The sequence below is a fragment of the Scyliorhinus torazame genome, chromosome 15 (genome assembly GCF_047496885.1).
Source record: "Scyliorhinus torazame isolate Kashiwa2021f chromosome 15, sScyTor2.1, whole genome shotgun sequence".
Classification (NCBI taxonomy): Eukaryota; Metazoa; Chordata; class Chondrichthyes; order Carcharhiniformes; family Scyliorhinidae; genus Scyliorhinus; species Scyliorhinus torazame.
Window position 1 is genome coordinate 157272750 of NC_092721.1, and position 26493 is coordinate 157299242.

The 26493-nt window shown below is 50.8% G+C and overlaps 1 protein-coding gene across 6 annotated transcripts in view; it reads left to right on the top strand.

The window, feature by feature from the left end:
- Window positions 1–26493, top strand: part of LOC140391931 (protein furry homolog) — a 790380-nt gene that overhangs the window by 494123 nt on the left and 269764 nt on the right. For all 6 annotated transcript variants that reach the window (XM_072476991.1, XM_072476992.1, XM_072476988.1 and 3 more), the window contains 3 exons: window positions 248–419; window positions 9158–9414; window positions 26246–26392. In XM_072476991.1, the coding sequence (XP_072333092.1) occupies window positions 248–419; window positions 9158–9414; window positions 26246–26392 (576 nt within the window). The remainder of the gene's footprint in view (window positions 1–247; window positions 420–9157; window positions 9415–26245; window positions 26393–26493) is intronic.

Sequence of the window (26493 nt, forward strand, 5' to 3'; positions counted from 1 at the left end):
AATGGACGTTTATAATTGTGCATCATAATTCACGGGTCTGTTTTAAGGTTCTCCCCAGTTGAGCACCATCCCACCCCAGCCACCTGATTTTAACCCTCAAATGTAACAATTCTAATCCAGGATTAACAGAAGACATAAATATCATGTAATCAGTCCAGAGTTTATACAAGTAACGTACATATTGTATTTGTGACATGCAGTTTGAGTTCACTGTAACAGCTGGTTTTGCAATCTACTCTTTTTTCAGATTCTGGAAACAAAACTATTCTTGTATTCCAAAAAGGTGGCTGAGCAGAAACCCGATAGTATTATGTTTGGAACGCACGGTCCATTACCTCATCTGTATTCGGTATCATTGTCTCAACTGTCAAATGAATTAGCAAGGATGTACCCTGAGCTCACACTTCCTATGTTTTCAGGTATTTTCCAATATAGTACATTTAGGGCATATAATTACAGCAATCAAATAGGCCATTCAAAGCAAGTCCTCTTCGAACTGGATGCTGATAGGCTAGTCATTCGATCAGCATCCAGTGATCCAAGAGGCTTCACTCTGATTGGCCCATTTGATTTATTCCATCTCACTGTTGTTAGGAAGAAAAGCGCATGGCCAAGAGCGAGTATTGATCTTGAACAGGGAGCAGGCAGCAAAAAGAGGTGATGAAGGGCCTTGGAGAGGCGTGGGAGACCAGGCGGGGTTTGGGCCTTGGAGAGACGCATGTAAGAGAACGGAGGGTGGTCGGGCCTAAGAGAATTGCATGTGTGAGAGAGAGGGGGGGGGTTGAATATGTGTGTGAGAGAGGTGGGATGAGTATGTGTGTGAGAGATGAGGTACGTGTATGTAAGAGGGGTATGTGTGTGCGTCTGTGTGTGAGAGGGGGTGAGTGTGTGTTGATAGGAGCGGGTAAGTATGTGTATTAGAGGAGGGGTGAGTGTGTGAGAGAGCGAGTGTGTGTGGTGAACCACTGGAATAGGAGATGTAAGGTAGGACCTGCACTACAGGTTTGCCGGTAGCTCTGCCGGCTGGCTCCGCCCATGGAGAACTGTATAAATATGTATGACCTCCAGTGCCCTGACATTTTGCCAGCTGCAGCAGGAGGCCACACATCTGACTGTAATAAAGCCACAGTTGTACCCAACTTGAGTCTTTGTGCAATTGATCGTGCATCAATTTATTACAGTCAGATTTTCCACAGAATGGATATCCGAAATAAGCCCGATCGCCTGCAGCTGGATCCGCACTCGCCCAATGCCAGGAAAGACTTTACTCACTGACTAGCATGTTTCGAGGCTCATATCAACGCGGCGGACCCCGCGCCAACGGAGGGTCAGAAGATAAATGTCCTGTACTCCAGACTGAGCTCCAGCGTGTTCCCGTTGATCCAAGACGCCACGAATTACACAAAAGCAATGGAACTCCTCAAAGAACACTACGCGCAGAAGACGAACACGCTCTTCGCCAGGCATGTACTTGCCACCCGCTCGCAACTACCTGGTGAGTCCATCGAAGAGTTCTGGCGGGCCCTAATTCCACTCGACCGGGACTGGGACTGTCAGGCCGTTACGGCCGCCGAACACACAAATCTCCTCATGCGCGATGCCTTCGTGATGGGGATTGCGTCGGACCGCATCCGAGAACGATTGCTGGAAGGGGCCACGATCGAACTGGTGGAGACAAAAACCTTGGCGCTCTCCATGACGGTCGCATCCCGTAACATACAATCTTACCTCTCCCGCCGCGCTGCCCACTCTCCTACTCCTTCCTACCCCTCCTGGACCCCGCCGACGACCTCAGCCAGGGCCCTGCCTTCCCAATACACCGCCGCACGCCGATCCGCGCACCCCGGGGGTCCCCGCTGCTACTTCTGCGGTCAGCAGAAGCACCCCCGCCAACACTGCCCGGCTCGCACTGCAGTTTGTAAAGCCTGCAGGAAAAAGAGCCACCTCGCGGCTGTGTGCCAGGCCTGCGCAGTCATTTCGATCGCGCCCGCTATCGCCCCCTCCCCCATGCCAGATGCACAATGGGAGCCGCCATCTTCTCCTCCCGGGTCCACGTGCGACCAATGGGCGCCGCCATCCTGTTCCCCTTCGGCCATGGGCGCCGCCATCTTGTCCCGACCCCGCAATGTGCGCACCATGGGCGCCGCCATCTTGTCCCCGACAGGGTCTCCCGACATCCCGGAACCACACACGCTCGCCACCCGAAGAATCCGATGGCTACCCGCAGGTCGCTTCGATGACGCTGGACCAATCTCGCCCGCACAACCTGGCCATCGCGTCGACGACGGTTAAAATCAACGGCCATGCGACCTCGTGCCTGCTGGACTCCGGGAGCACCGAAAGCTTCATTCACCCAGATACGGTAAGGCGCTGCTCCCTTGCGGTCCACCCTGCCAATCAAAGGATCTCCCTAGCCTCCGGATCCCACTCCGTCCCGATCCGAGGCTTTTGTACAGTCACCCTCACGGTCCAGGGAGTAAAAGTTAGTAACTTCCGCCTCTATGTCCTTCCTAATCTCTGCGCTGCACTCCTGTTGGGCCTGGACTTCCAGTGCAACCTCCAGAGCCTCACCCACAAATTCGGCGGGCACTTACCCCTCCCTTACCATTTGCGGCCTCGCGACCCTCAAGGTCGATCCCCCCTCCCTTGTTGCTAATCTAACTGTGGATTGCAAGCCCGTTGCCACTGGGAGCAGACGGTACAGCACCCAGGACAAGACCTTCATCAGGTCCGAAGTCCAGCGGCTGCTTAAGGAGGGTATTATCGAGGCCAGCAACAGCCCCTGGAGAACCCAAGTGGTAGTGGTTAAAACTGGGGAGAAACACAGGATGGTCGTGGATTACAGCCAGACCATCAATCGGTACACGCAGCTCGACGCGTACCCCCTCCCACGCATATCTGATATGGTCAATCAGATTGCGCAGTACCGGGTCTTCTCAACAATTGACCTGAAATCCGCCTACCACCAGCTCCCCATCCGGAAGTCGGACCGGCCAAACACTGCCTTCGAGGCGGACGGTCGCCTCTACCACTTCCTTAGGGTCCCTTTCGGTGTCACAAATGGGGTCTCGGTCTTCCAAAGAGAGATGGACCGAATGGTCGACCAGTACGGTTTGCGGGCCACCTTTCCGTACTTCGATAATGTCACCATCTGCGGCCATGACCAGCAGGACCACGATGCCAACCTCGATAAATTCCTCCGCACTGCCACTCTTCTCAACCTGACCTACATCAAAGAGAAGTGTGTGTTCAGCACGACCCGGTTAGCCATTCTCAGCTATGTAGTCCAAAACTGACTTCTCGGGCCTGACCCTGAGCGCATGCGCCCCCTCATGGAACTTCCCCTCCCCCACTGCCCCAAGGCCCTCAAACGCTGCCTGGTGTTCTTTTCCTACTACGCTCAGTGGGTCCCAAACTATGCAGACAAGGCCCGCCCACTCATTCAGTCCACCCAATTCCCCCTTATGGCCGAGGCACAACATGCTTTCGCCCACATCAGAGCAGACATCTCCAAGGCAGGGATGCGCGCAGTGGACGAGTCACTGCCTTTCCAAGTAGAAAGCGATGCTTCAGACGTCGCCCTTGCCGCCACTCTAAACCAGGCAGGCAGACCCGTGGCATGCTTTTCCCGCACTCTTCATGCCTCTGAAATTCGACACTCATCCGTCGAGAAGGAGGCCCAAGCTATCGTTGAAGCTGTGCGGCATTGGAGGCATTACCTTGCCGGTAAGAGATTCACTCTCCTTCGGGACCAACGGTCGGTAGCCTTCATGTTCAATAACACACAGCGGGGCAAGATCAAAAATTATAAATTCTTGCGGTGGAGAATCGAGCTCTCCACCTATAATTACGAGATCTTGTATCGCCCCGGTAAACTCAACGAGCCCCCAGACGCCCTCTCCCGAGGTACATGTGCCAGCGCACACGTGGACCAACTCCAGGCCCTTCACGACAGCCTTTGTCACCCGGGGGTCACTCGATTGTACCATCTGGTCAAAGCTCGCAATCTGCCCTACTCCGTCGAGGAAGTAAGGACAGTCACCAGGGACTGCCAGGTCTGTGCGGAGTGCAAGCCGCACTTCTACCAGCCGGACCGTGCGCGCCTGGTGAAGGCTTCCCGCCCCTTTGAATGCCTCAGCGTGGATTTCAAAGGGCCCCTCCCCTCCACCGACCGTAACACGTATATTCTCAGTGTGGTCGATGAGTACCCCAGATTCCCCTTTGCTGTCCCATGCCTCGATATGACGTCTGCCACCGTCATCAAGGCCCTCAGCACCATCTTCGCTCTGTTCGGTTTCCCCGCCTACATCCACAGTGACAGGGGATCCTCATTCATGAGTGATGAACTGCGTCAGTTCCTGCTCAGCAGGGGTATAGCCTCCAGCAGTACGACCAGTTACAACCCCCGGGGAAACGGGCAAGTAGAACGGGAGAATGGGACGGTTTGGAGGGCCGTCCAACTGGCCCTACGGTCCAGGAACCTCCCAGCCTCTTGCTGGCAGGAGGTCCTCCCTGACGCTCTGCATTCCATCCGGTAACTATTGTGCACCGCCACTAATACCACACCCCATGAACGTGTTTTTACCTTCCCCAGGAAGTCCACATCCGGTGTGTCACTCCCGACTTGGCTCGCTGCTCCAGGACCGGTCCTTCTCCGTAGGCACGTCCGACTCCACAAGGCGGACCCGTTGGTGGACAGGGTTCACCTGCTCCACGCCAACCCTCAATATGCCTACGTTGAGTTCCCCGACGGCCGGCAAGATACTGTTTCACTCTGACCTAGCACCGCCAGGTTCCACCCCAACACACCCCCCACTACCAATGCCTCTCACCTCCCACCGCGCCGCCAATATTGACCCCACCAGACCACCCCACCCCCCCTCCCCTTTTCCGCACAAGAGGCCGAAGAGGACTTTGGCACGCTCCCGGAGTTCCCCGATGACTGGCCAGCATCAGCACCGCCATCGGTGCCACCTCCACCACCGCCAGCACCGACTTCACCGCCACCGTTACGCCGCTCCCAACGAAGCACCAAAGCACCAGACCGGCTGAACCTTTGACGGACTCCGGACCTCCGAACTTTAGTCTTTGTGCAATTGATCGTGCATCAGTGTGTGTGTGAAAACATGGGTTGAGTGTTTGAGAGAAGAGGGGGTCCAGTGTGTGTGTGAAGAGGGGGTGAGTGTGTGTGAGAGGGAGTGAGAGGGAGTGAGTGTGTGTGAGAGGGAGTGAGTGTGTGTGAGAGGGAGTGAGTGTGTGTGAGAGGGAGTGAGTGTGTGTGAGAGGGAGTGAGTGTGTGTGAGAGGGAGTGAGTGTGTGTGAGAGGGAGTGAGTGTGTGAGAGGGAGTGAGTGTGTGAGAGGGAGTGAGTGTGTGAGAGGGAGTGAGTGTGTGAGAGGGAGTGAGTGTGTGTGAGAGGGAGTGAGTGTGTGTGAGAGGGAGTGAGTGTGTGTGAGAGGGAGTGAGTGTGTGTGAGAGGGAGTGAGTGTGTGTGAGAGGGAGTGAGTGTGTGTGAGAGGGAGTGAGTGTGTGTGAGAGGGAGTGAGTGTGTGTGAGAGGGAGTGAGTGTGTGTGAGAGGGAGTGAGTGTGTGTGAGAGGGAGTGAGTGTGTGTGAGAGGGAGTGTTTGTGTGTGAGAGGGAGTGTGTGTGTGTGAGAGGGAGTGTGTGTGTGTGAGAGGGAGTGTGTGTGTGTGAGAGGGAGTGTGTGTGTGAGAGAGGGAGTGTGTGTGTGTGTGAGAGGGAGTGTGTGTGTGTGTGAGAGGGAGTGAGTGTGTGTGAGAGGGAGTGAGTGTGTGTGAGAGGGAGTGAGTGTGTGTGAGAGGGAGTGAGTGTGTGTGAGAGGGAGTGAGTGTGTGTGAGAGGGAGTGAGTGTGTGTGAGAGGGAGTGAGTGTGTGTGAGAGGGAGTGAGTGTGTGTGAGAGGGAGTGAGTGTGTGTGAGAGGGAGTGAGTGTGTGTGAGAGGGAGTGAGTGTGTGTGAGAGGGAGTGAGTGTGTGTGAGAGGGAGTGAGTGTGTGTGAGAGGGAGTGAGTGTGTGCGAGAGGGAGTGAGTGTGTGCGAGAGGGAGTGAGTGTGTGCGAGAGGGAGTGAGTGTGTGCGAGAGGGAGTGAGTGTGTGCGAGAGGGAGTGAGTGTGTGCGAGAGGGAGTGAGTGTGTGCGAGAGGGAGTGAGTGTGTGCGAGAGGGAGTGAGTGTGTGCGAGAGGGAGTGTGTGTGTGAGAGGGAGTGTGTGTGTGAGAGGGAGTGAGTGTGTGTGAGAGGGAGTGAGTGTGTGTGAGAGGGAGTGAGTGTGTGTGAGAGGGAGTGAGTGTGTGTGAGAGGGAGTGAGTGTGTGTGAGAGGGAGTGAGTGTGTGTGAGAGGGAGTGAGTGGGTGTGAGAGAGAGGGAGTGGGTGTGAGAGAGAGGGAGTGGGTGTGAGAGAGAGGGAGTGGGTGTGAGAGAGAGGGAGTGGGTGTGAGAGAGAGGGAGTGAGTGTGTGAGGGGGGAGTGAGTTTGTGCAAGAGTGTATGAAAGTGGTGGTGAGTGTGTGAGAGGGGGTGTGATGTGGTAAGTCTGAGATAGGGAGTGATAGTGAGAGGAAGTGAGTGTGTGTGAGAGAGAGGGTGAGTGTGAGAGAGAGGGTGAGTGTGTGTGAGGGGGTGAGTGTGAGTGTGAGGGGGTGAGTGTGAGGGGGTGAGTGTGAGTGTGAGGGGGTGAGTGTGAGTGTGAGGGGGTGAGTGTGAGTGTGAGGGGGTGAGTGTGAGTGTGAGGGGGTGAGTGTGAGTGTGAGGGGGTGAGTGTGAGTGTGAGGGGGTGAGTGTGAGTGAGGGGGTGAGTGTGAGTGAGGGGGTGAGTGTGAGTGAGGGGGTGAGTGAGTGTGAGAGAGAGGGTGAGTGAGTGTGAGAGAGAGGGTGAGTGTGAGAGAGAGGGTGAGTGTGAGAGAGAGGGTGAGTGTGAGAGAGGGGGTGAGTGTGAGAGAGGGGGTGAGTGTGAGAGAGAGGGTGAGTGTGAGAGAGAGGGTGAGTGTGAGAGAGAGGGTGAGTGTGAGAGAGAGGGTGAGTGTGAGAGAGAGGGTGAGTGTGAGAGAGAGGGTGAGTGTGAGAGAGAGGGTGAGTGTGAGAGAGAGGGTGAGTGTGAGAGAGAGGGTGAGTGTGAGAGAGAGGGTGAGTGTGAGAGAGAGGGTGAGTGTGAGAGAGAGGGTGAGTGTGAGAGAGAGGGTGAGTGTGAGAGAGAGGGTGAGTGTGAGAGAGAGGGTGAGTGTGAGAGAGAGGGTGAGTGTGAGAGAGAGGGTGAGTGTGAGAGAGAAAGGGGGTGTGCGTGTATGCGAGAGGATGAGTCCGTGTGTGAGAGAGGAGGGTGCGTGCGTGTGTGAGAGAGGAGGGTGTACGTGTGTGAGAGAGGAGGGTGTACGTGTGTGAGAGAGGAGGGTGCACGTGTGTGAGAGAGGGGGCTGAGAGAGGGGGAGGGTGAGTGTGTGTGTGAGAGAGGGTGTGTGTGTGTGTGTGAGAGAGGGGGTGTGCGTGTGTGTGAGAGAGGAGTGAGTGCATGTGTGAGAGAGGAGGCTGAGTCCATGTGTGAGAGAGGAGGGTGAGTACGTGTGAGAGAGGAGGGTGTACGTGTGTGAGAGAGGGGGCTGAGAGAGGGGGGGTGAGTGTATGTGTGAGTGCACGTGTTAGAGAGAGGGGTGAGTGCATGTGAGAGAGGGGTGAGTGTGTGAAAGAGGGGTGAGTGTGGGTGAGAGAGAGGGGTGAGTGCACGTGTGAGAGGGGTGAGTGCACGTGTGAGAGGGGTGAGTGCACGTGTGAGAGGGGTGAGTGCGCATGTGAGAGAGATGTGAGTGTGCGTGAGAGAGGGGGGTTGAGTGCTGTTAGAGAGAGGCAGGTGAGTGCGTGTGTCAGAGAGGGGGTGAGTGTGTGTTGCGTTTGAATGCGAGAGAGACACTCTCGCATGTGAGGGAGAGGTACGTGTTGATGTGAGAATCAGCTTTCCAGCATCATTCCTCCCCTTAACTATGATATAGGTTAAGACTTAAATATTTTTTTAATAAGAGCACTTCTTAATTATTACCAGACTATCCACTCCTAAAGTAGGTACTACTTCCATGAGATAATATTAGGGAGCCATGGTGGGTGGCTTGGCCAGAGGTTAATGTGAGGGGGCCCTGTAGCTGATGAATGTATTTGTGACTGTGTGGCTTTTCTTAATATATGCATAGATATAGCTAGAAAAGACTGGTTTACATTTGATTCCTGTGTTTGCACATATTGCGTGGCAACAAAAAGGCGGCAACATTATGAGAATGCTTGGGGTTCCCCGTGCTCTTTGGGAGATCACCAGGGGTTCCGCGGTTCAAAATGTTTGGGAAACCCAAGGTAAAAGGAATAACAATGTCATTCAGAATTAATTCTTTAGTTGCCAAAACAACAAAATGTGAGTACAAAAGCATGCCGTTATTTAAGAAAGAATGTTCTGGGTATTTCTTACTACACAAATGATGTAAAATCATAAATGTTTATGAACTTTTCTTAAGCAAAACACATCCATAAATGCAGGAAGCTCTCTAACAGCTTTGCCTGGTGCTGTCTTTCAAACTGATGCCCAGGTGTAAAGCTGACATTGCTGATTGGCTACCCCTTATAGAATCTGCCTAATTTTCACTTTGGACTTTTTAATGGACAGTTAATTGAACTGTCCATTAACAAATTGAAAATCTAACCCAAAACTTCTAAAGTCACCCATCTGTGAAGTGTCAAAAATATTAATGATTAATATCATTATTTCCCACCGTTGTGGATTTTGATTTTCATGCAATACTGTTCCAGCCATGATTACAGCCACACAAATGCAATCCAATTGTGGTTTCTTATATATGCCTCAAAATAAACATTGTTATTTAAAGACGTTTTTCTCTTGCAACCTCTGCACTTGGACAGTAAACAATATCTACTTTCACTATTTCATTTTTATGTTTGGGATTTCCTTACAAACTGGAAAGTTCTGGGAGCAATATTGTAAAATAGTAAAGTGATTTAGCACTTCCTGTCGAATAACTGAAAGAAGTTTGTATTTTAAAAACACAGTAACTTCTAGACTATTTTTCACTGACACGATTACTGTTTCTAGATGTATACTTTTAGAAGTACTGAGGGAACTCAATGTTTGTTTACATCTCTTTGACCAGAGGTTAGCCAGAGATTTCCAACCACTCACCCAAATGGTCGTCAAATTATGCTCACCTATCTTTTGCCGTGGCTTCGTAACATTGAGCTGGTGGATGGTGGACTTCTTCCCATAACATCTAACCCACAAACCCCTGATGAACAAGCTAACTACAAAGAGGAGGAAATGATTGAGGAATATGGATTGAAAGGAAATGGCTGGGGCTCTCCACAGGCCACCTCTCTGGTTCTTAATAACCTCATGTATATGACTGCCAAGGTAATGTTTTATTTACTTTTTCCTTTATTCATTCGTGAAATGTGGATGTCACTGGAAAGGCGAGCATTTGTTAACCATTTCTAGCTGCTCTTTAACTGAGTGACTTACTATGCTATGTCAAAGGGCAATTAAGAACCCACCGCTGTGGATCTGGAGTCACATATAGACCAGACTAATTGAGGATGGCAGTTTCCCTTCCCTAAAGGACATTGGTGAACCAGATGGCTTTTTACAACAATCAATGATAGTTTCATGGTCACTATTACATCGACTAGCTTTCAATTCTAGGTTTATTCATTAAATTCAAATTCCACCAGCTGCCATGGTGGAATTTGAATCCATGTCCCCAGAGCATAGCTTGGACCTTGGGATTATGAGACCAGTGACATTACCACTACACCACCATCTCCCTAAACTATGTACGCAAGAGGGAGCCTGCTATCTTAGTTGACGAGATGGCTAGAGTGTGGTGCTTAATAATAATAATAATAATAATAATAATAATCTTTACTGTCACAAGTAGGCTTAGATTAACACTGTAATGAAGATACTGTGAAAATCCCCTAGTCGCCACATTCTGGCGATTGTTCGGGTATACAGGGAGAATTCAGAATGTTCAAATTACCTAACAACATGTCTTTTGGGACTTGTGGGAGGAAAACGGAGCACCCAGAGGAAACCCACGCAGACACAGGGAGAACGTGCAGACTCTGCACAGACAGTGACCTATGCCGGGAATCAAACCTGGGACCCTGGAGCTGTGAAGCAACAGTGCTACCCACTGTGCTACCGTGCTCTCCTGCCGACAGCATGGGTTAACCCCTGTACTGGCTTAAATAGTTCTTTGGGTCTGATTCTTCTCCTTCCCCATTGTGATATCATGGCATAAGCCATGAGTTGCAGTCTTCGGACAAGGACGCTACATGAAGAGAGAGAAGGTTATCGGGAGTAGGCGGGATGCAGATTTGAGGGTGCTATCAGATCAGCCGTGATCTTATTAAATGACGGGGCAGGCTCAAGGGGCTGAATGGCCTACTCCTGACATGAATTTTTAAAAAATTTTAGAGTACCTAATAATTTTTTTTTCCAATTAAGGGGCAATTCAACATGGCCAATCACCTAATGTGCACATCCTTGGGGATGTGTGGGTGAAACCCACGCAGACACGGGGAGAATGGGCAAACTCCACACAGACAATGACCTGGGGCCGGGATCAAACCCGGGATCTCAGTGTCGTAAGGCAGTAGTGCTAACCACCATGCCATCCCGTATGACATGAATTTAATCCTATTTCCTCTTTATGCTAACAATGAAATTAATAAAGTTTGACATTGTATGAATTGGTTATATTTGCTCAATGATAATATATAATGTGGTTTTATAGCATACTGGTGTTTCCTTTTTTATTTCAATAAGTAGAAAACAGTTTGTAGGGTAGAGTTTCAATTTAAAACATAGGCATGGAGTTCAGTGGCTGGATTTTCATGTCTCTGTCTGTGTCAGAATGGAGGTGGGTGGGATTTTAAAATGGTGAAAAGGTAAGTGACCATTACATTGACCAGCACCGTGAAAGTGTACAGATGCATTAAAATACTTTAAAGTGCTCTTCTGAATTCAGCAGTATTGAGATTCAGATTTGAATGTATCAATTTCCCTTTTGTGGTTTAATCTTTGCATCGATTGACCTGTTGAGCCATCTGTTCCACAACTTCAAGGGTAGATAATTGTGGACAATGACCGTCTGGCAACAAATGAAACTCTTAATATGTAAGAAAGGAGGGATGAGAGAAAATGGGGACATCAGTTGTAGGGAATATATTCCAAATCTATTGTAAAGTATGTGATAACTGGACACTTAGAAAATAATGACCTGATGGGGCAGAGTCAGCATGGATTTATGAAAGGAAAATCATGTTTGATAAACCTGTTGGAGTTTTTTGAGGTATTACCAGCAGGGTGGACAAGAGGAATCCAGTGGATGTGGCGTATTTGGATTTTCAGAGGTTTTTGATTGGTCCCACGCAGGCGGTTAGTGAATAAAATTAGAGCACATGGAATATGGGGTAATATACTGGTATGGTTAATGAACCAAAGACAGAGTAATAATAAATATGATGTGGAGATGCCGGCGTTGGACTGGGGTGAGCACAGTAAGAAGTCTTACAACACCAAATTAAAGTCCAACAGGTTTGTTTCAAACACTAGCTTTCGGAGCACTGCTCCTTCCTCAGGTGAATGGAGAGGTATGTTCCAGAAACATATATGTATGTATATATATATATATATATATATATATAGACAAATTCAAAGATGCAAGACAATGCTTAGAATGCGAGCATTTGCAGGTAATTAAGTCTTTACAGATCCGGAGATAGGGGTAACCCCAGGTTAAAATGGTGAAAAGGTGAAAACCTCTTCATTCACCCGAGGAAGGAGCAGTGCTCCGAAAGCTAGTGTTTGAAACAAACCTGTTGGACTTTAACCTGGTGTTGTAAGACTTCTTATTATAATAATAAATAGGTCACTCACAGGTGGCAGACTAGGACTAGTTTGGTATCACAAGGATCAGTACTTGGGCTGCAGCTGTTCACCATCTGTATCATTGATTTGGACGTGGGGACCAAATGCAATATTTCCATTTTTACAGATGACACAAAACTAGGTGGGAATGTGTGTTGTAAGGTTGCTGTAAAGAGGCTTCAAGGTATTTGGACAGACGTAATGAGTGAATAAGAGCATGGCAGATGAAATATAATATGAGGTTATCCCTTTCGTAGGAGGACAGGATAGGCAGAGTATTTCTTAAATGGTGAGATATTGGGAAGTGTTGATGTCCAAAGGGACCTGGGTGTCCTTGTTCATAAGTCACTGAAAGCCAACATGCAGCCGCAGCAAGCAATTAGGAAGGCAAACGGTGTGTTGGACATTATTGCAAGAACATTTGAGGATACAAATAAAGATTGCCTATAGATTTGGTCCCTTTACCTAAAGAAGGATATACTTGCCATCGTGAGAGTGCAGTGGAGGTTCAGCAGACTAATCCCGGGGATGGTGGGTCTGTCCTTTGAGGAGACTGGGCCAGTATTTTCTAGAGTTTGGAAGAATGAGAGGTGTTCTGATTGAAACTTACAAAGTTCTTAAGGGACTAGACAGGATAGATGCAGAAAGTATGTTTCCTCGGACTAGGGGGGATCTAGAACCAAGTGACTCTTTCTCAGAATAAGGGGCAAGCCATTTTGGACTGAGATGAAGAGGAATTTCTTCAATCAGAGGGTAGTAAATATTTGGAATTCTGTGCCCCGGAGGGATATGAAGTTCAGTAATTGTCACGTTCAAGGCAGGGATTGATATATTTCTGGATACTAATTACATCAAGGGATCTGGGATAGTTGAATGGCGGAGCAGGCTCAAAGGGTTAAAAGACCTACTCCTGCTACAAAATTCCGAAGTTGAAAATCTACCACAATTGTAAGGTATTTAGATAGTCAATCTTGGGGTGGACATGAAAAACAGTGTTCAACCCGCCACCTGCATTGGCGGGTTTTCACGCTATATTGTCCAATTCCCGCCGAATTAATTATGCACCCATGGGAAACACGCCAGTTTGCGGGCAGGTGGTGTCTCATTCGCCTGCACTGCCGTGAGCTCACCATTTCTTCATTCTGAACACCATATTTTAATGGGACAGCATTTTCAATGTAGCCCAAGACTAGTCCACGGAAAATGTGGCTCCAAAAGGGAAAAAGCTTGCTGCTCCAAAATTCGGTGACACTTCATCAGAATGCCTGCTGCATGCGGTCGAGGCCCAGCGTGATGTCCTCTACCCCCTTGATGGCTAGATGAAGTTCACCAACCTCACCACTCCAGCTTGGCAGCAGTGGTTAGTGCCAACACACCACAGAAAAGGAAGCCACCCAGTGCAGAAAGAGGATGTCTCCTCCGTGTCGCCAGGATAAGTAAACCATCTCATGACTCTCAACTCACACGCCAGTCAGCCCATCATACATTCACTGGCATCTCACACGCTGCCACCTTAGGGGACATTCACACACACACACATGCACAGCTCCATCTGGCCTCGTATCCTCTGAGGTTGGCGTCCTCAGTCCATACATGGCTCCGCTCACCACCCAAATATGGCAAGCATCCTTTTCAGCTGCCCTAGCATGTGACCTGCTTGCATTCTCTATCTTTATGCAGCAACATTGCACACAATTGAAGGGAGAGGTCTCAGGCGAAGGTGGAGTGGCCAAAAGCAAGGTCCTCTCTCCCTAGGAGGATCGAGCTGGAGAGAACATGGACCATGCTTGTGCCGACAGTGAAGTGGACTGCGCACACCCAAGTGAGGATCCGCACCTGCTCATCCTTCAGACAAGCTCATCCCTCAGACAATCATACTCTGACTGCATTGCCCTGTTTTAGAGTTGCCTGCCATGCACTAATCATTTCTCTTTTCCTTCATAGGCACATCTGGAAAGCATTCAGGGGCTCCAGCCCAGACGACACCTTGAATGAGGAACCAGAGGAGAGCACCAAAGCAGATCCGTCACAGTGCTCACCAACACCCTCCAGCATCACAGAGACAAACACCTCAGTGGGAACCTAGTTCTAGAGTCGGCTTGGTTCACAATCTGATGAGCACAGCACACAATCCGGTCCACAGCAGGCGGAGGCAGGGACATCAGAGGTTGGCAACCCTCATAAGATTGCTGAAGGCCACTATTCTAGTTATAGGTAGATGATAAGCCTCAGGACTTGGTTCTAACTCAGTTTCATGAGCTGCTGCGGACAAACACGGGAACACCAGGAATGGATGTCAGCTGCGTTGCAAACAAATGATGGAGGAATCCTTCTGTGTTTAGACTGAGGTAATAGCACCGGCATGGCAATGCACCTAGGCCAATACTAGGAGAATGGCAGCCGCCATGGACACCTTAATCCAAGACATCGGTCCTGCACTGCACCAGGAGCGGATTCCATCACTGTAGTCATTGGTGGCATCCATCAGCGGCTAAACAAGTGAGGGACTGAGCACCTAAAACTCACTCCAGCTGCCCCTTCTCAAGGTTTCAACCAGGGGCTCACAAATACCCATAGGGAGGATGACCACGGGGCCATCCACCTAGGTGATTCCACGACCACTCACCGATCACCCTTTTCTTGTGTCCTCATCATATCCAGCTCCACATGCTGAGCAGTGTGCATCTGCCCCAGAGCAGGACACCCAAAGCAACCCAGGGTCCTCCAGGTCTGAGCCTTCCAGAGGATGCCCACAAAATCCATCACACATAACAGGACACAGGAGTTAGCATATGGCCTCCACTTCCACTGTGAATGCTGGGGAAGCACCAAGATGTAGCGGTAGGGTTCGGAAAATGTAAATTATTTAGGAGCACAAGGGTGGTACAGATGTTCACAAATCACACCCATTTCAAATTTACTCTGTAGCATGCGTCCCATGAGCCTTGTTGCTGTCAATCAGGTGTGATACTATGGTCCTTGCCCCCCCCCCCCACTTAGCACAGGTGTTGCTATCATGGGCCTCTCATCCATGTAGTATGCTTCAGTATCAACACCGTGTGCGGCCCTTTTCCAGGTCGTTCTCAGCATCCATGATGGCTCGGCCTTAATGTTAAGTGTGCTTTTGGAACGAACCTCGTTCACATGCTTTGCAGGGTCATGTCATGTTTATTGTTAGCTGTGTAAGATTGAGGCAGTGGTATTCTCCTATTTCATCTGCATTCTTGAAAGGTGATGGTGTAGTGTACAAGGAGAGATGTGTAAATGCATGGAGAAGGATCATATATCATGCAACTCCATGTGCTCTCTTTCTTCGGGCAGGGTTTTCATGCCATGTGTCCATACTCAGAGCTGATGTGCGTTGCTGTTTGCCAACTACATTTGCGACTCCCAGTGTGTACATCTGCTGAACCCACCAATAAGAGGGAGGACCATACCACCTCAAAATGCCAAAACCTGCGCCTCTCAGCCACATTATTCCCCTGATGCTCGAACCTACAACTTTGAGTGTTTCTCAACCTGTAATTGTATTGCAGCCACAAGGCTCTCATCACAGAGCTGTGCATCCCATTACCTAAACACAAGCCAGGTTGAGTGATGCTAATTGAAAATGGCAATATTTGGTGGTCAGTAAAGTCTTTGAGCATGCTGTGGAAGCACACATTGTCGCTTTGGACAGTGTTGAGGGAACAATGGGATAGAAGTGAGAATGTACTGAAGTTGAAGTCTTTATTTGCAATGACTCGTGACCTTGAGGGCTTCATGTTGTCAGAGAAGTTTCAAGTTCGCACGGATCAGGACTGGCCATGAGGGCATAATGTGTATCTTAAAGAGGAGGCATTTTAATGTCTGGCATGCAGGCGGTTGAAGGTTGTCATCCTCAGGTGCTCCAACTGCACAGTGAGGATAAAAGCAGGCCAGCACCCACTACCTGAGAGCGCAGGCGTTAATGTGATAGAGAAGAGGGTAACACAGAGGATTGAGTCATCTCAGAATAGATGCATACCGGCAGAATGTCCTTGGCTGCCTTGGCCTAGTGTCACCCATTAGTTTCACGATCGATATTGCACCAAATGCATTGTCCCGTTGCTGGAGATGGATTTCCTTGAATAATTTTGTCAGGTTGAAGGCGTACAGCTACAAGCCCACTGAGGATAGTGGAACAGGTCTTGGCTCTTGTAGGCTGCCATTGAGATTGGTATGCTGGAGACATGCTTGAAGAAGCAGCACTTTCTGAAATCTGTGCCAGGACTCCCTCCTCCAGTTTACACCTCACCTCATCTCAGCAATGCTCCTGAGGCTTCATCATCCTTCAAAACATCAGGACAATGTGTGCTTCATGTGTAACTATTCATTCTCATATTGAAGTGAGAATAGCATTCATGTTTGCTCATGATGGAGGGCAGTTCCCCAGGAGGCAGTTGTCCTCACTGCAACTCGTCCTCCTTCTCGTGGAATCTGGTGGCAATGAAGATCTAATGTGCACACCTGCTTCATCATGCCATGGCCTCGTCCCCTGTAACCTTGATTTCCACCAACTCAGTGCACTCACCGCTTTGATGTCTCTCATCGGAGATATGCAGCTCCTCCACGTTGGCATCTGGAAAGTCCTCCCCTCTTTGAAGCGACAGGTTGTGCAGCACGCAGCAAGCCTTGATGATCCGTGACACCCTCTGGAGAGTATACAGGAGTGCACCACCAGATCTGCCCTGGCATCTTAATTGCATCTTTAAGATCCCTATGATGTGCACCACCAATGTTTTTTTAGTGGTATGTCACTCATTTTACCTTCTCTCTGCACGAGTCTGCGGCCACTGCATGGGTGATTTCAGCCAGGTCCTTTACTTTCAGAGCCACTGAGAATGGTTGCCCTCCTCGTCCCCGTGATGCCAATTCCTGTGGCAAATATGAGTCACCAGATCCCAGATATGTGGAGGCATTAGCGACACTGGTTCTCGCTAACTAGCAGATAAGATATGCAAGTTCTGTACACCCCGGTCATGCAAGTCGCCAAAGCACGTTTCAGAGCATCATCCTCTGCGTCCAGAGGAGGCCCTGCTGGTCCTTGGTCTTTCGAGTTTTGTTTCTCCCTTTGGCGAGCCAGGTGAGCCATTGCAACTATCTCCTTCTCTCTTGTTTGTAAGTAATAATGTAGGCAGCCCTAAATCCAGCCTTCAAATACCTGATGGTCTCCTCCCTGTATTATCAATGAGAAACAGACAATAGTCAGCATTAGTCTCCAAAGGTCCTCTTTTTGTCAATGACTCATCAGTGAATGTGGTTCAAGTTCTTTTGCCCCTGAAATGCTGGCCAATGCGGGATGAGTATCAAGGTGCACCCCCTCGCAATATAACCTACTGCTATGACATTGCTTTGGTCAGGCACTTGGATGTGCTGCTTTCAGCCCAGGCACTGGGATCCTCATTCTCCGCACTCTAATAATACTTTTTGGAATAAACATGAGGATAAACGTTGTTGTTGTTTCTTTTCGTGTACCTAGTGGTGCACAAGGCAGACTTTCATCTTTTTACATAGCTAGCTTTCCCTGGAACAGGTCGCTAGCCTGTCGCCAGAGGCTTATAACTTGAAGGTCACTATTCCACATCAAGTATGGCTGACCAGGAGTTTCTCTCGCTCATACCACCTGCCATTAGCGTGTGTTGGAAGGATTTTGTATGATGATATTCAACCTCTTGGCCACGATATGAACCTTCCTTGGCCATCAAGCCCTTGGATGGGACTCAAGCCTGGAGCTCCTGGCTTCAAGGCAGGTACACTATACCCACTGCGCCACAAGACTCTGGATAAATGTTTAGTCAGGATATTATTTGAGGGGCCTTGGGCTTGTCTTCAGTGAATTGTCCAGCGCCACGATTCTAACACCCTTCTAAAGCTTGTCCTGTTTCCCAGCTGCTCTGGAACTCATTCTAGCTCTGGGGAATTTCCACATTATGAACAAGGGGTTTAAATCGGGAAATCAATTAGTGTTACTTTGCAGATTGGTCTTGCATGCTTCACTTTCCTGATTCCCTGAATTGTCATTGAAAGGCTCCTAACACGCCTCAGCTGTGCCTCTCTCTTCATTTGGGACTGCCCACTTCAGTTGGGTGCCCATTTAATCAGCCCCCCCGTGCATGCATCTGCCTCACCAGCAAAGCTTCTCATTTTAATTTATTACTGCACCATCAATGCAGGTTGGAAGATGGCAGTGCTGAGCTTTCACAGCCAGACCAGCTTGGACCCTGCCTGTGTGAGTATGGAAACTCCTCCATTGTCCTGGAGGAGCTTAATGTTCAGATTTCCCCCCTTCCAAGACCTCTCAATTCTGCCCATATATTCCTTGATCCCATCGTGATCGTAGTGGATATTGGTTCACTAGCTCCTGAACATTTTGAGGGAGATTTACCAGTGCCCCATGTGGACCTCCCCACTCCCCATCCTGAGTCTACATGCACAGCTAAGTATTTACCCATGCCCACCACCACACACACCCTCCCTCGGATACCCCACTGCAGATGACTCCCCCGACTCAGTGTGCCATCTGCAACCCAGTATGATCCAGAAATCCCATGGACTGAGGTTGGTAATGTTATGACAGCTCCCTGCGCATAACATGCTGGGCACGACTGAGACTGGACTGACATGCCCTCCCCCTCCTTGGACCTGGACAAGGACAGTCTTTGCAAGCTGAACAATGTAAATTGAAGCCCTACTTCACTCAGTACTACTCCTATTCTGGCCCTAAGTGGCTTATATCATTCTGTAACATGCTCTCCCCATTCTAGCACTGAGGACCCTAAGCCTTTGTACCCTACCTCCAACCATGTGCCTGAGTGCAATCTTCCCCACTTGTACCCCAACTCTCTGCCACTGTCTCCAGTATAGCCCTAGCCCTGCAGCCCCTTTCCTTGCCTGAGGCCAGTCCTCCCCTTTCCCAGTATAGCCCTAACCCTTGAGGAGGTCACAAGATCAGGAAAATTAGATTCCAGGTGACCTCCTCTGAATATAAGCTCCGCCAGGTTGGTGGCACGGTAGCACAGAGGTTAGCACTGCTGCTTCACAACGCCAAGGTCCCAGGTCTGATTCCTGGCTTGGGTCACTGTGTGGAGTTTGCACGTTCTCCCAGTGCCTGCGTGGGTTTCCTCCGTGCTCCACTTTCCTCCCACAAATCCCGAAAAATGTGCTGTTAGGTAATTTGGACATTCTGAATTCTTCCTTAGTGTACCCGAACAGGCGCCGGAATGTGGAGACATGGGGATTTTCACAGTAACTTTGTTGCAGTGTTAATGTAAGCCTATTTGTGACAATGATAAAGATGAGCTCCCCTGGTAATGAGGGAGAGGCAGACCCTTCAGGGTGTGGAGCACAGTGCAATGCAATGTAGGCGATCAGACTTCAAAGTCACAAGTCAAGTGCAGGATGTCAGGTACACATCACTTATATACCACAGGGAAACACATCATTCTAATTGCACACTGAAATACCCTGATGATCCAGCCTAGGGATGATTTTGGCAAGGAACCCTTATAATCAGATGCACATATGCACGCCTGCCAGTAATTCCTATGATGTGGAGATGCCGGCGTTGGACTGGGGTGAGCACAGTACGAAGTCTTACACCAGGTTAAAGTCCAACAGGTTTGTTTCGATGTCACTAGCTTTCGGAGCGCTGCTCCTTCCTCACCTGAGGAAGGAGCAGCGCTCCGAAAGCTAGTGACATCGAAACAAACCTGTTGGACTTTAACCTGGTGTTGTAAGACTTCGTACAGTAATTCCTATGACTGTCTACTCCAACTGTCTTCTCATTGTGTAAATGCAGGGTCAGCTAGCCCTTTGCAGATGCAAACATTTCTCTTTCCACTTCCTCCAACAAGGTCTCCAGTGCAGCATCTAAATACCTTGGATGGCACTCTCTCCCATGAAGTGACATATTTTAATGTTTCCCAGGTGTCACCCGGTTTTTCCATTTCATCAAGGTTCGCAACCTGCCCTACTCCATCGAGGAGGTCAGGTCTGTGACCAGGGACTGCCAGGTCTGCGCGGAGTGCAAACCGCTCTTTTATCGGCCAGACAGAGCACATCTGGTAAAGGCCTCCCGCCCCTTTGAGCACCTCAGCATGGACTCCAAAGGGCCCCTCCCCTCCACCGACAGTAACGTGTACTTTCTCAACATCGTTGACGAGTACTCAAGATTCCCCTTCCCCATCTCCTGCTCTGACATGACCTTACTCGGAAGCGATGGAGCTCCTAAAGGGACACTACGTTCGACCAGTTAATCAAGTATACGCCAGACACCTCCTGGCCACGAGACAGCAACTTCCCGGGGAGTCTCTGGACGATTTCTGGCGTGCCCTGCACATCCTAGGTAGGAGCTGTGACTGCCAGACAGTTTCAGCAGTCCAGCACACCGAACTTTTAATTCGAGACGCTTACGTTACGGGCATGAAGTCTGCGTACGTCTGCCAGTGGCTACTGGAAGGAGCCACGCTTGATCTTGCGGGAACTAGGCAGCTCACTAATTCGTTAGAAGTGGCCTCCCGTAACGTCCAGTCCTACGCCCCCGACCGCGCGGCACCCTCATGGGCATCGTGGGCCCCACCAGCTGCCACCTCCAGCTCACCGCAAGCCTGCGCCGTGCGGCAGCCAGCCAACTCTGGGGGTCCCAAGTGCTATTTTTGCGGGCAAAACAAAGACACCAGGCAGCGCTACCCAGCGCAGACGCGACCCGCAACGGCTGTGGGAAGAAGGGACACTTTGTTTCTATTTGCCAGACCCGGTCGGTCGCCGCTCTGTCCAGGCCTGGCATTCCTACACTCCCCACGGGCGCCGCCATTTTCCCCTTCGCAAGCCACGTGCGGCCCGTGAGCGCCGCCATCTTCTTCACTGCAAGCCACGTGCGGCCCGTGGGCGCCGCCATCTTTGATGTCGCCATCTTCGGCGCCATTTTGGACGGCGTCTCAGGACCCCTGCTCGTCTAGCTGTTCATCGCTTGGCGCTACCTCCACCCCCACTGACCAGCCCGGGACCTCCCAGCATCTGCAGCAGCTCGCCTCTATCACCCTGGATCAGTCCCGGCCCCGCAACCTCGGTACCGCGACAACGACAGTGAAGATCGATGGGCACGCGATGACCTGCCTTTTTGACTCCGGGAGCACAGAGAGCTTCGTCCACTCCACTACGGTAAGGCGCTGCTCCCTCCCGGTACACCCCGTCACCCAGAAAATCTCCCTGGCCTCCGGATCCCATTCCATGGAAATCCGGGGCCACTGCATCACAACCTTCACCGTCCAAGGCGTAGAGTTCAGCAACTTACGGCTCTACGTCCTCCCCCACCTCTGCGCTGCCCTGTTACTCGGCCTGGACTTTCAGTGCCATCTCCAAAGCCTAACCTTAAAATTCGGCGGACCCCTGCCCCCCTCACCGCCTGCGGCCTCACGACTCTTAAGGTCGATCCACCTTCCCTGTTTGCGAACCTCACCCCGGATTGCAAACCCGTCGCCACTAGGAGCAGACGGTACAGTGCCCAGGATAGGACCTTCATCAGGTCGGAGGTCCAACGGCTTCTGCGGGAAGGGGTCATTGAGGCCAGCAACAGCCCCTGGAAAGCTCAAGTGGTAGTAGTGAAGACTGGGGAGAAGCACAGGATGGTCATTGACTACAGTCAGATCATCAATCGGTACACACAGCTCGACGCGTACCCCCTCCCACGCATGTCTGACATGGTCAATCAGATTGCGCAGCATCGAGTCTTTTCCACAGTGGACCTAAAGTCCACCTACCACCAGCTCCCCATCCGCCCGGAGGACCACCAATACACTGTGTTCGAAGCAGATGGCCGCCTCTATCACTTCCTTGCGGTTTCCTTTGGCATCATTAATGGGGTCTCGGTCTTCCAGCAAGAGGTGGACCGAATGGTTGACCGGTACGGACTGCGGGCCACCTTCCCGTACCTACATAACGTCACCATCTGTGGCCACGATCAGCAGGACCACGACGCGAACCTCCAAAAATTCCTTCAGACCGCCAAACTCCTTAATCTCACATACAATAAGGAGAAATGCGTGTTCCGCACCAACTGCTTAACCATCCTTGGCTATGTCATGGAAAATGGAGTCCTAGGGCCGACCCCATGCGCCCCCTCATGGAACTCCCACTGCCCCAAGGCCCCGAAACGATGACTGGGGTTTTTCTCCTACTGTGCCCAGTGGGTCCCTAATTATGCGGACGAGGCCCGCCCACTTATTCAGTCCACAGTATTTCCCCTGACGGCTGAGGCCCGCATCAAGGTAGACATCGCCAAGGCCACGATGCACGCGGTCAACGAGTCCCTCCCCTTCCAGGTGGAGAGCGATGCATCGGACGTAGCTCTGATCTCCACCCTCAACCAGGTGGGCAGGCCCGTGGCCTTTTCCAGCACCCTCCATGCCTCCGAAATTCGGCACTTCTCTGTCGAAAAGGAGGCCCAAGCCATAGTGGAAGCTGTACGACATTGGAGGCATTACCTGGCCGGCAGGAGATTCACTCTCCTCACTGACCAACGGTCGGTTGCCTTCATGTTTAATAATACACAGCGGGGCAAGATCAAAAATGACAAGATCTTGAGGTGGAGGATCGAGCTCTCCACTTATAATTATGAGACCTTGTATTGCCCGGGGAAGCTCAACGAGCCCCCTGATGCCCTATCCCGCGGTACATGTGCCAGTGCACAAGTGGACCGACTCCGGGCTCTCCACTATGACCTCTGCCCCCGGGGGTCACCTGGTTCTTCCATTTCATCAAGGCCCGCAACCTGCCCCACTCCGTTGAGGAGGTCAGAAGCCGCACTTCTACCGGCCAGATCGAGCGCACCTGGTGAAGGCCTCCCGCCCCTTTAAGCACCTCAACATGGACTTCAAAGAGCCCCTCCCCTCCACCGACCGTAACACGTACTTCCTGAACGTGCTTGACGAGTACTCCCGGTTCCCTTTCGCCATCCCATGCCCCGATATCATAGAATTTACAGTGCAGAAGGAGGCCATTCTGCCCATCGAGACTACACCGGCTCTTGGAAAGAGCACCCTACCCAAGGTCAACACCTCCACCCTATCCCCATAACCCAGTAACCCCACCCAACAATAAGGGCAATTTTGGACACTAAGGGCAATTTATCATGGCCAATCCACCTAACCTGCACATCTTTGGACTGTGGGAGGAAACCGGAGCACCCGGAGGAAACCCACGCACACACTGGGAGGATGTGAAGACTCCGCACAGACAGTGACCCAAGCTGGAATCGAACCTGGGACCCTGGAGCTGTGAAGCAATTGTGCTATCCACAATGCTACCGTGCTGCCCATCAACTTCTGCCACGGTAATTAAAGCCCTCCACAGCATCTCCACTCTGTTCGGTTTCCCCACCTACATCCACAGCGATCGGGGATCCTCTTTTATGAGCGATGAGCTGTGTCAGTTCATGCTCAGCAAGGGCATTGCCTCGAGCAGGACGACCAGCTACAACCCCCAGGGAAACGAGCAGGTGGAGAGGGAGAAGTGGACAGTCTGGAAGGCCTTCCTGCTGGCCCTGCGGTCTAAAAATCTTCCGGTCTCCCACTGGCAGGAGGTCCTCCCCGACGCGCTCCACTTCATCCGATCGCTCCTCTGCACCGCGACCAACGAGACCCCTCACGAACGTGTGTTTGCCTTCCCCAGGAAGCCCACCTCCGAGGCCTCGCTCCCAACATGGCTGGCAGTTCCTGCGTTGACCCGTCCTCCTTCAGAAGCATATGCGGACCCATAAGTCGGACTCTGGTCGAAAAAGTCCACCTCCTACATGCGAACCCGCAGTACGCCTACGTGGCACACCCCGACGGACGCCAGGACACAGTCTCCCTCCGGGACCTCGCACCTGCTGGATCCCCACCCCCGACCTGACACCCCCCCCCCCCCCCCCCCCCCCGGTTGCCTCATTCACCCCTATGCCACTCACCCTCCCTCCAGCGAACCTCACCGCAGCCCCCGCCCCAGTAGGATCCATCCTCCCACTGGTTCCACTCATGGGTGACGAAGACGAGGACAACACGCTCCCAGAGTCGCAGGTGACTAGGTCGGCGCCCACATCACCACCAGGACTGAGGCGATCGCAGAGGAGGGTCAGCCCCCGACAGACTTAACTTGTAATGTTTTCCACCACCCCCACCGGACTCTTTTTTTTAACGGGGTGAATGAGGTAGTCACCAGTAGTTGTATTACATGTATTACGGCACTGCCCATATAGTAGACGTACATGGGTAAATCCCTGCCTGCTGGCTCCGCCCAGTAGGTGGTGTATAAATGTGTGTGTTCGCCGGTGCTGCAGCCATTCTGGTTCCAGCTACAGGAGGCACAACATCTTTGCTCAATAAAGCCTCGGTTATTCCACTACTCTCGTCTTTGTGGTAATTGATAGTGCATCATGGATGCACATATACCCATCAACTGTTTATCAATGTTGTCATTTAGTCCTTAACAATGTAATTGATGAGACACTGACAGCACAGTACTGTCTGTTGTCTGACAAGTATGAACATGCCGTTTGGTTCAATCAGCCAATCATAGGGATGTACGGCCACATATTTAGCATCACATCGACGTTGAAATTCAAACACAACGGGTGGGATTCTCTGTCCTCCCAGCCACATGTTTCACATCGGTGGGAGGCAGTGCGCGTTCGCTGGCGATGGGATTCTCTGCTCCTGACATTGTCAATGGGAATTCCCATTGAAGTCACCCCACACCACCGCAAAGCCTGTGGGCGGGGGTGTGCACCGGCAGGACCAGACAATCCTGCCACCACCGAATGGTTGGAGAATTCCAGCCAACATTGCTCAACTATGTGGTAGTCAGAATATCTTTTTGGACTGACAGTAGCATCGGCAAAACAAATTGTCTGCTGTTAGACATGGTTCCATGATTTGGGCAACACTTGCTGACCAATCTTGATTATGCTAAAAGCTACACTAACAACCAATTGAAGGTAATAGTCGAGCTCGTAACATAGCTCATTTACACTTGTCAGAAGCTACATTCATTCATACACAAGGATCCATTTTCTGGAAACAAAAGGAATATATTCAAGACTTGTGCCTTTTTTGTTCTTTCAGGAGCTTGGGAGCCTATGGTCCTCCATTGCTTTCTCTATGATAATGCCTCAGCTAATCAGAGTCAACATACCAATCTCTCACACCTGTTTCTCCTGTAGTACAAATTGTTTTTATCGTTCAAAATTTGACATTCTTGTATTTGTCCTGATGAGTGAAAGGCAAAAAGCTTCAGCATCATCATATGGGCGCAGTTCTCCGAGCCCCGCGCTGGGCCGGAGTATCGGCGCAACCGCGCCCCGACGCCAGTGCGCGATTCTCCGAGGTGCGGAGAATCGGCGTCATTTGCACTGGCGTGGCGCCGGTCGCGGGCCGCTGTACGAGGCCGGGCCGCTGATTCTCCGGCCTGGATGGGCCGAACGGCCGCGCGGAAACGGCTGAGTCCCGCCGGCGCCGTTCACCCTTGGTCGCTGCCGGCGGGAACTCTGCGCGAAGGGTCGGGGGGCGGCCTGTGGGACGGGGAAAAGCGCTCCTTCACTGATGGGGTCTGTGGGTGGGCTGGTCTCTTCACCCCCCCCGGGCCTACCTTTTTCCGCTTCCAGCCCCAGAACCCCCGCGCCATGTTGCGCGGGGCCGGAGCGTTGAAGAAGTCGCCGAGCATGCGCCGGGAAGGGAGGCTGGAGCGGCGTGCACCGCTCCAGCGCCGTGCTGACCCCCTGTGAGGGACAGAATCGGTAGTCCCTGCGCCCGTTTCGTGCCGTCGTGAAACGCGATGGCGCTCACGACAGCGCGAACACTTAGTTTCCATTTTGGAGAATCGCGCCCTATATGCCTTCAAAATTCTTCATGATCTTGGAAACCCCTATTGGAACTCTCTGGGTAATTTTAACCTAACCTACCCAAATGGGAAATTGACAGAGACACATCGGCTGTCTGTGTTACACCCCATCCAATTTTATTTTCCAGTGAGATTAACCTCAATATTTCAAGCATTACCTCTCAACACTGCAATTGTTCAGGTGAATCTTCACTGCTCTTCTCTTTCCATGGATCTTAACTAGTTTTTAGAATGGGAAGGATATTATTGAAAGGCAACGTGATGTCTATCATAGAAACATTATGATAACCGAATATTGCTGATAGACTTTTTTTTCAAAAAACAGAATCAAACCAGCCTCAAAAGATGACATCTCGAAGTGGATTCCCTCATAAATTGACTTCAAATCTACAATTATAACAATCTTTTTTTTTTTCAGTATGGGGATGAAGTTCCTGGATCAGAGATGGAAAATGCCTGGAATGCACTGGTAGACAACGAAAAATGGAGCAACAATCTCAGGGTTGCCTTGCAATTTCTCATCAGCCTATGTGGAGTTAGCAGTGACACATCCCTTCTGTTGTATGTGAGTAGATTTGTTCAACAAGTGATATGATGTACAATGGTTAGAATTTAAAAATCTTGCTGAAAAGAGAGAAATGCTGCAAAAGCTTTATGTCTTGCACT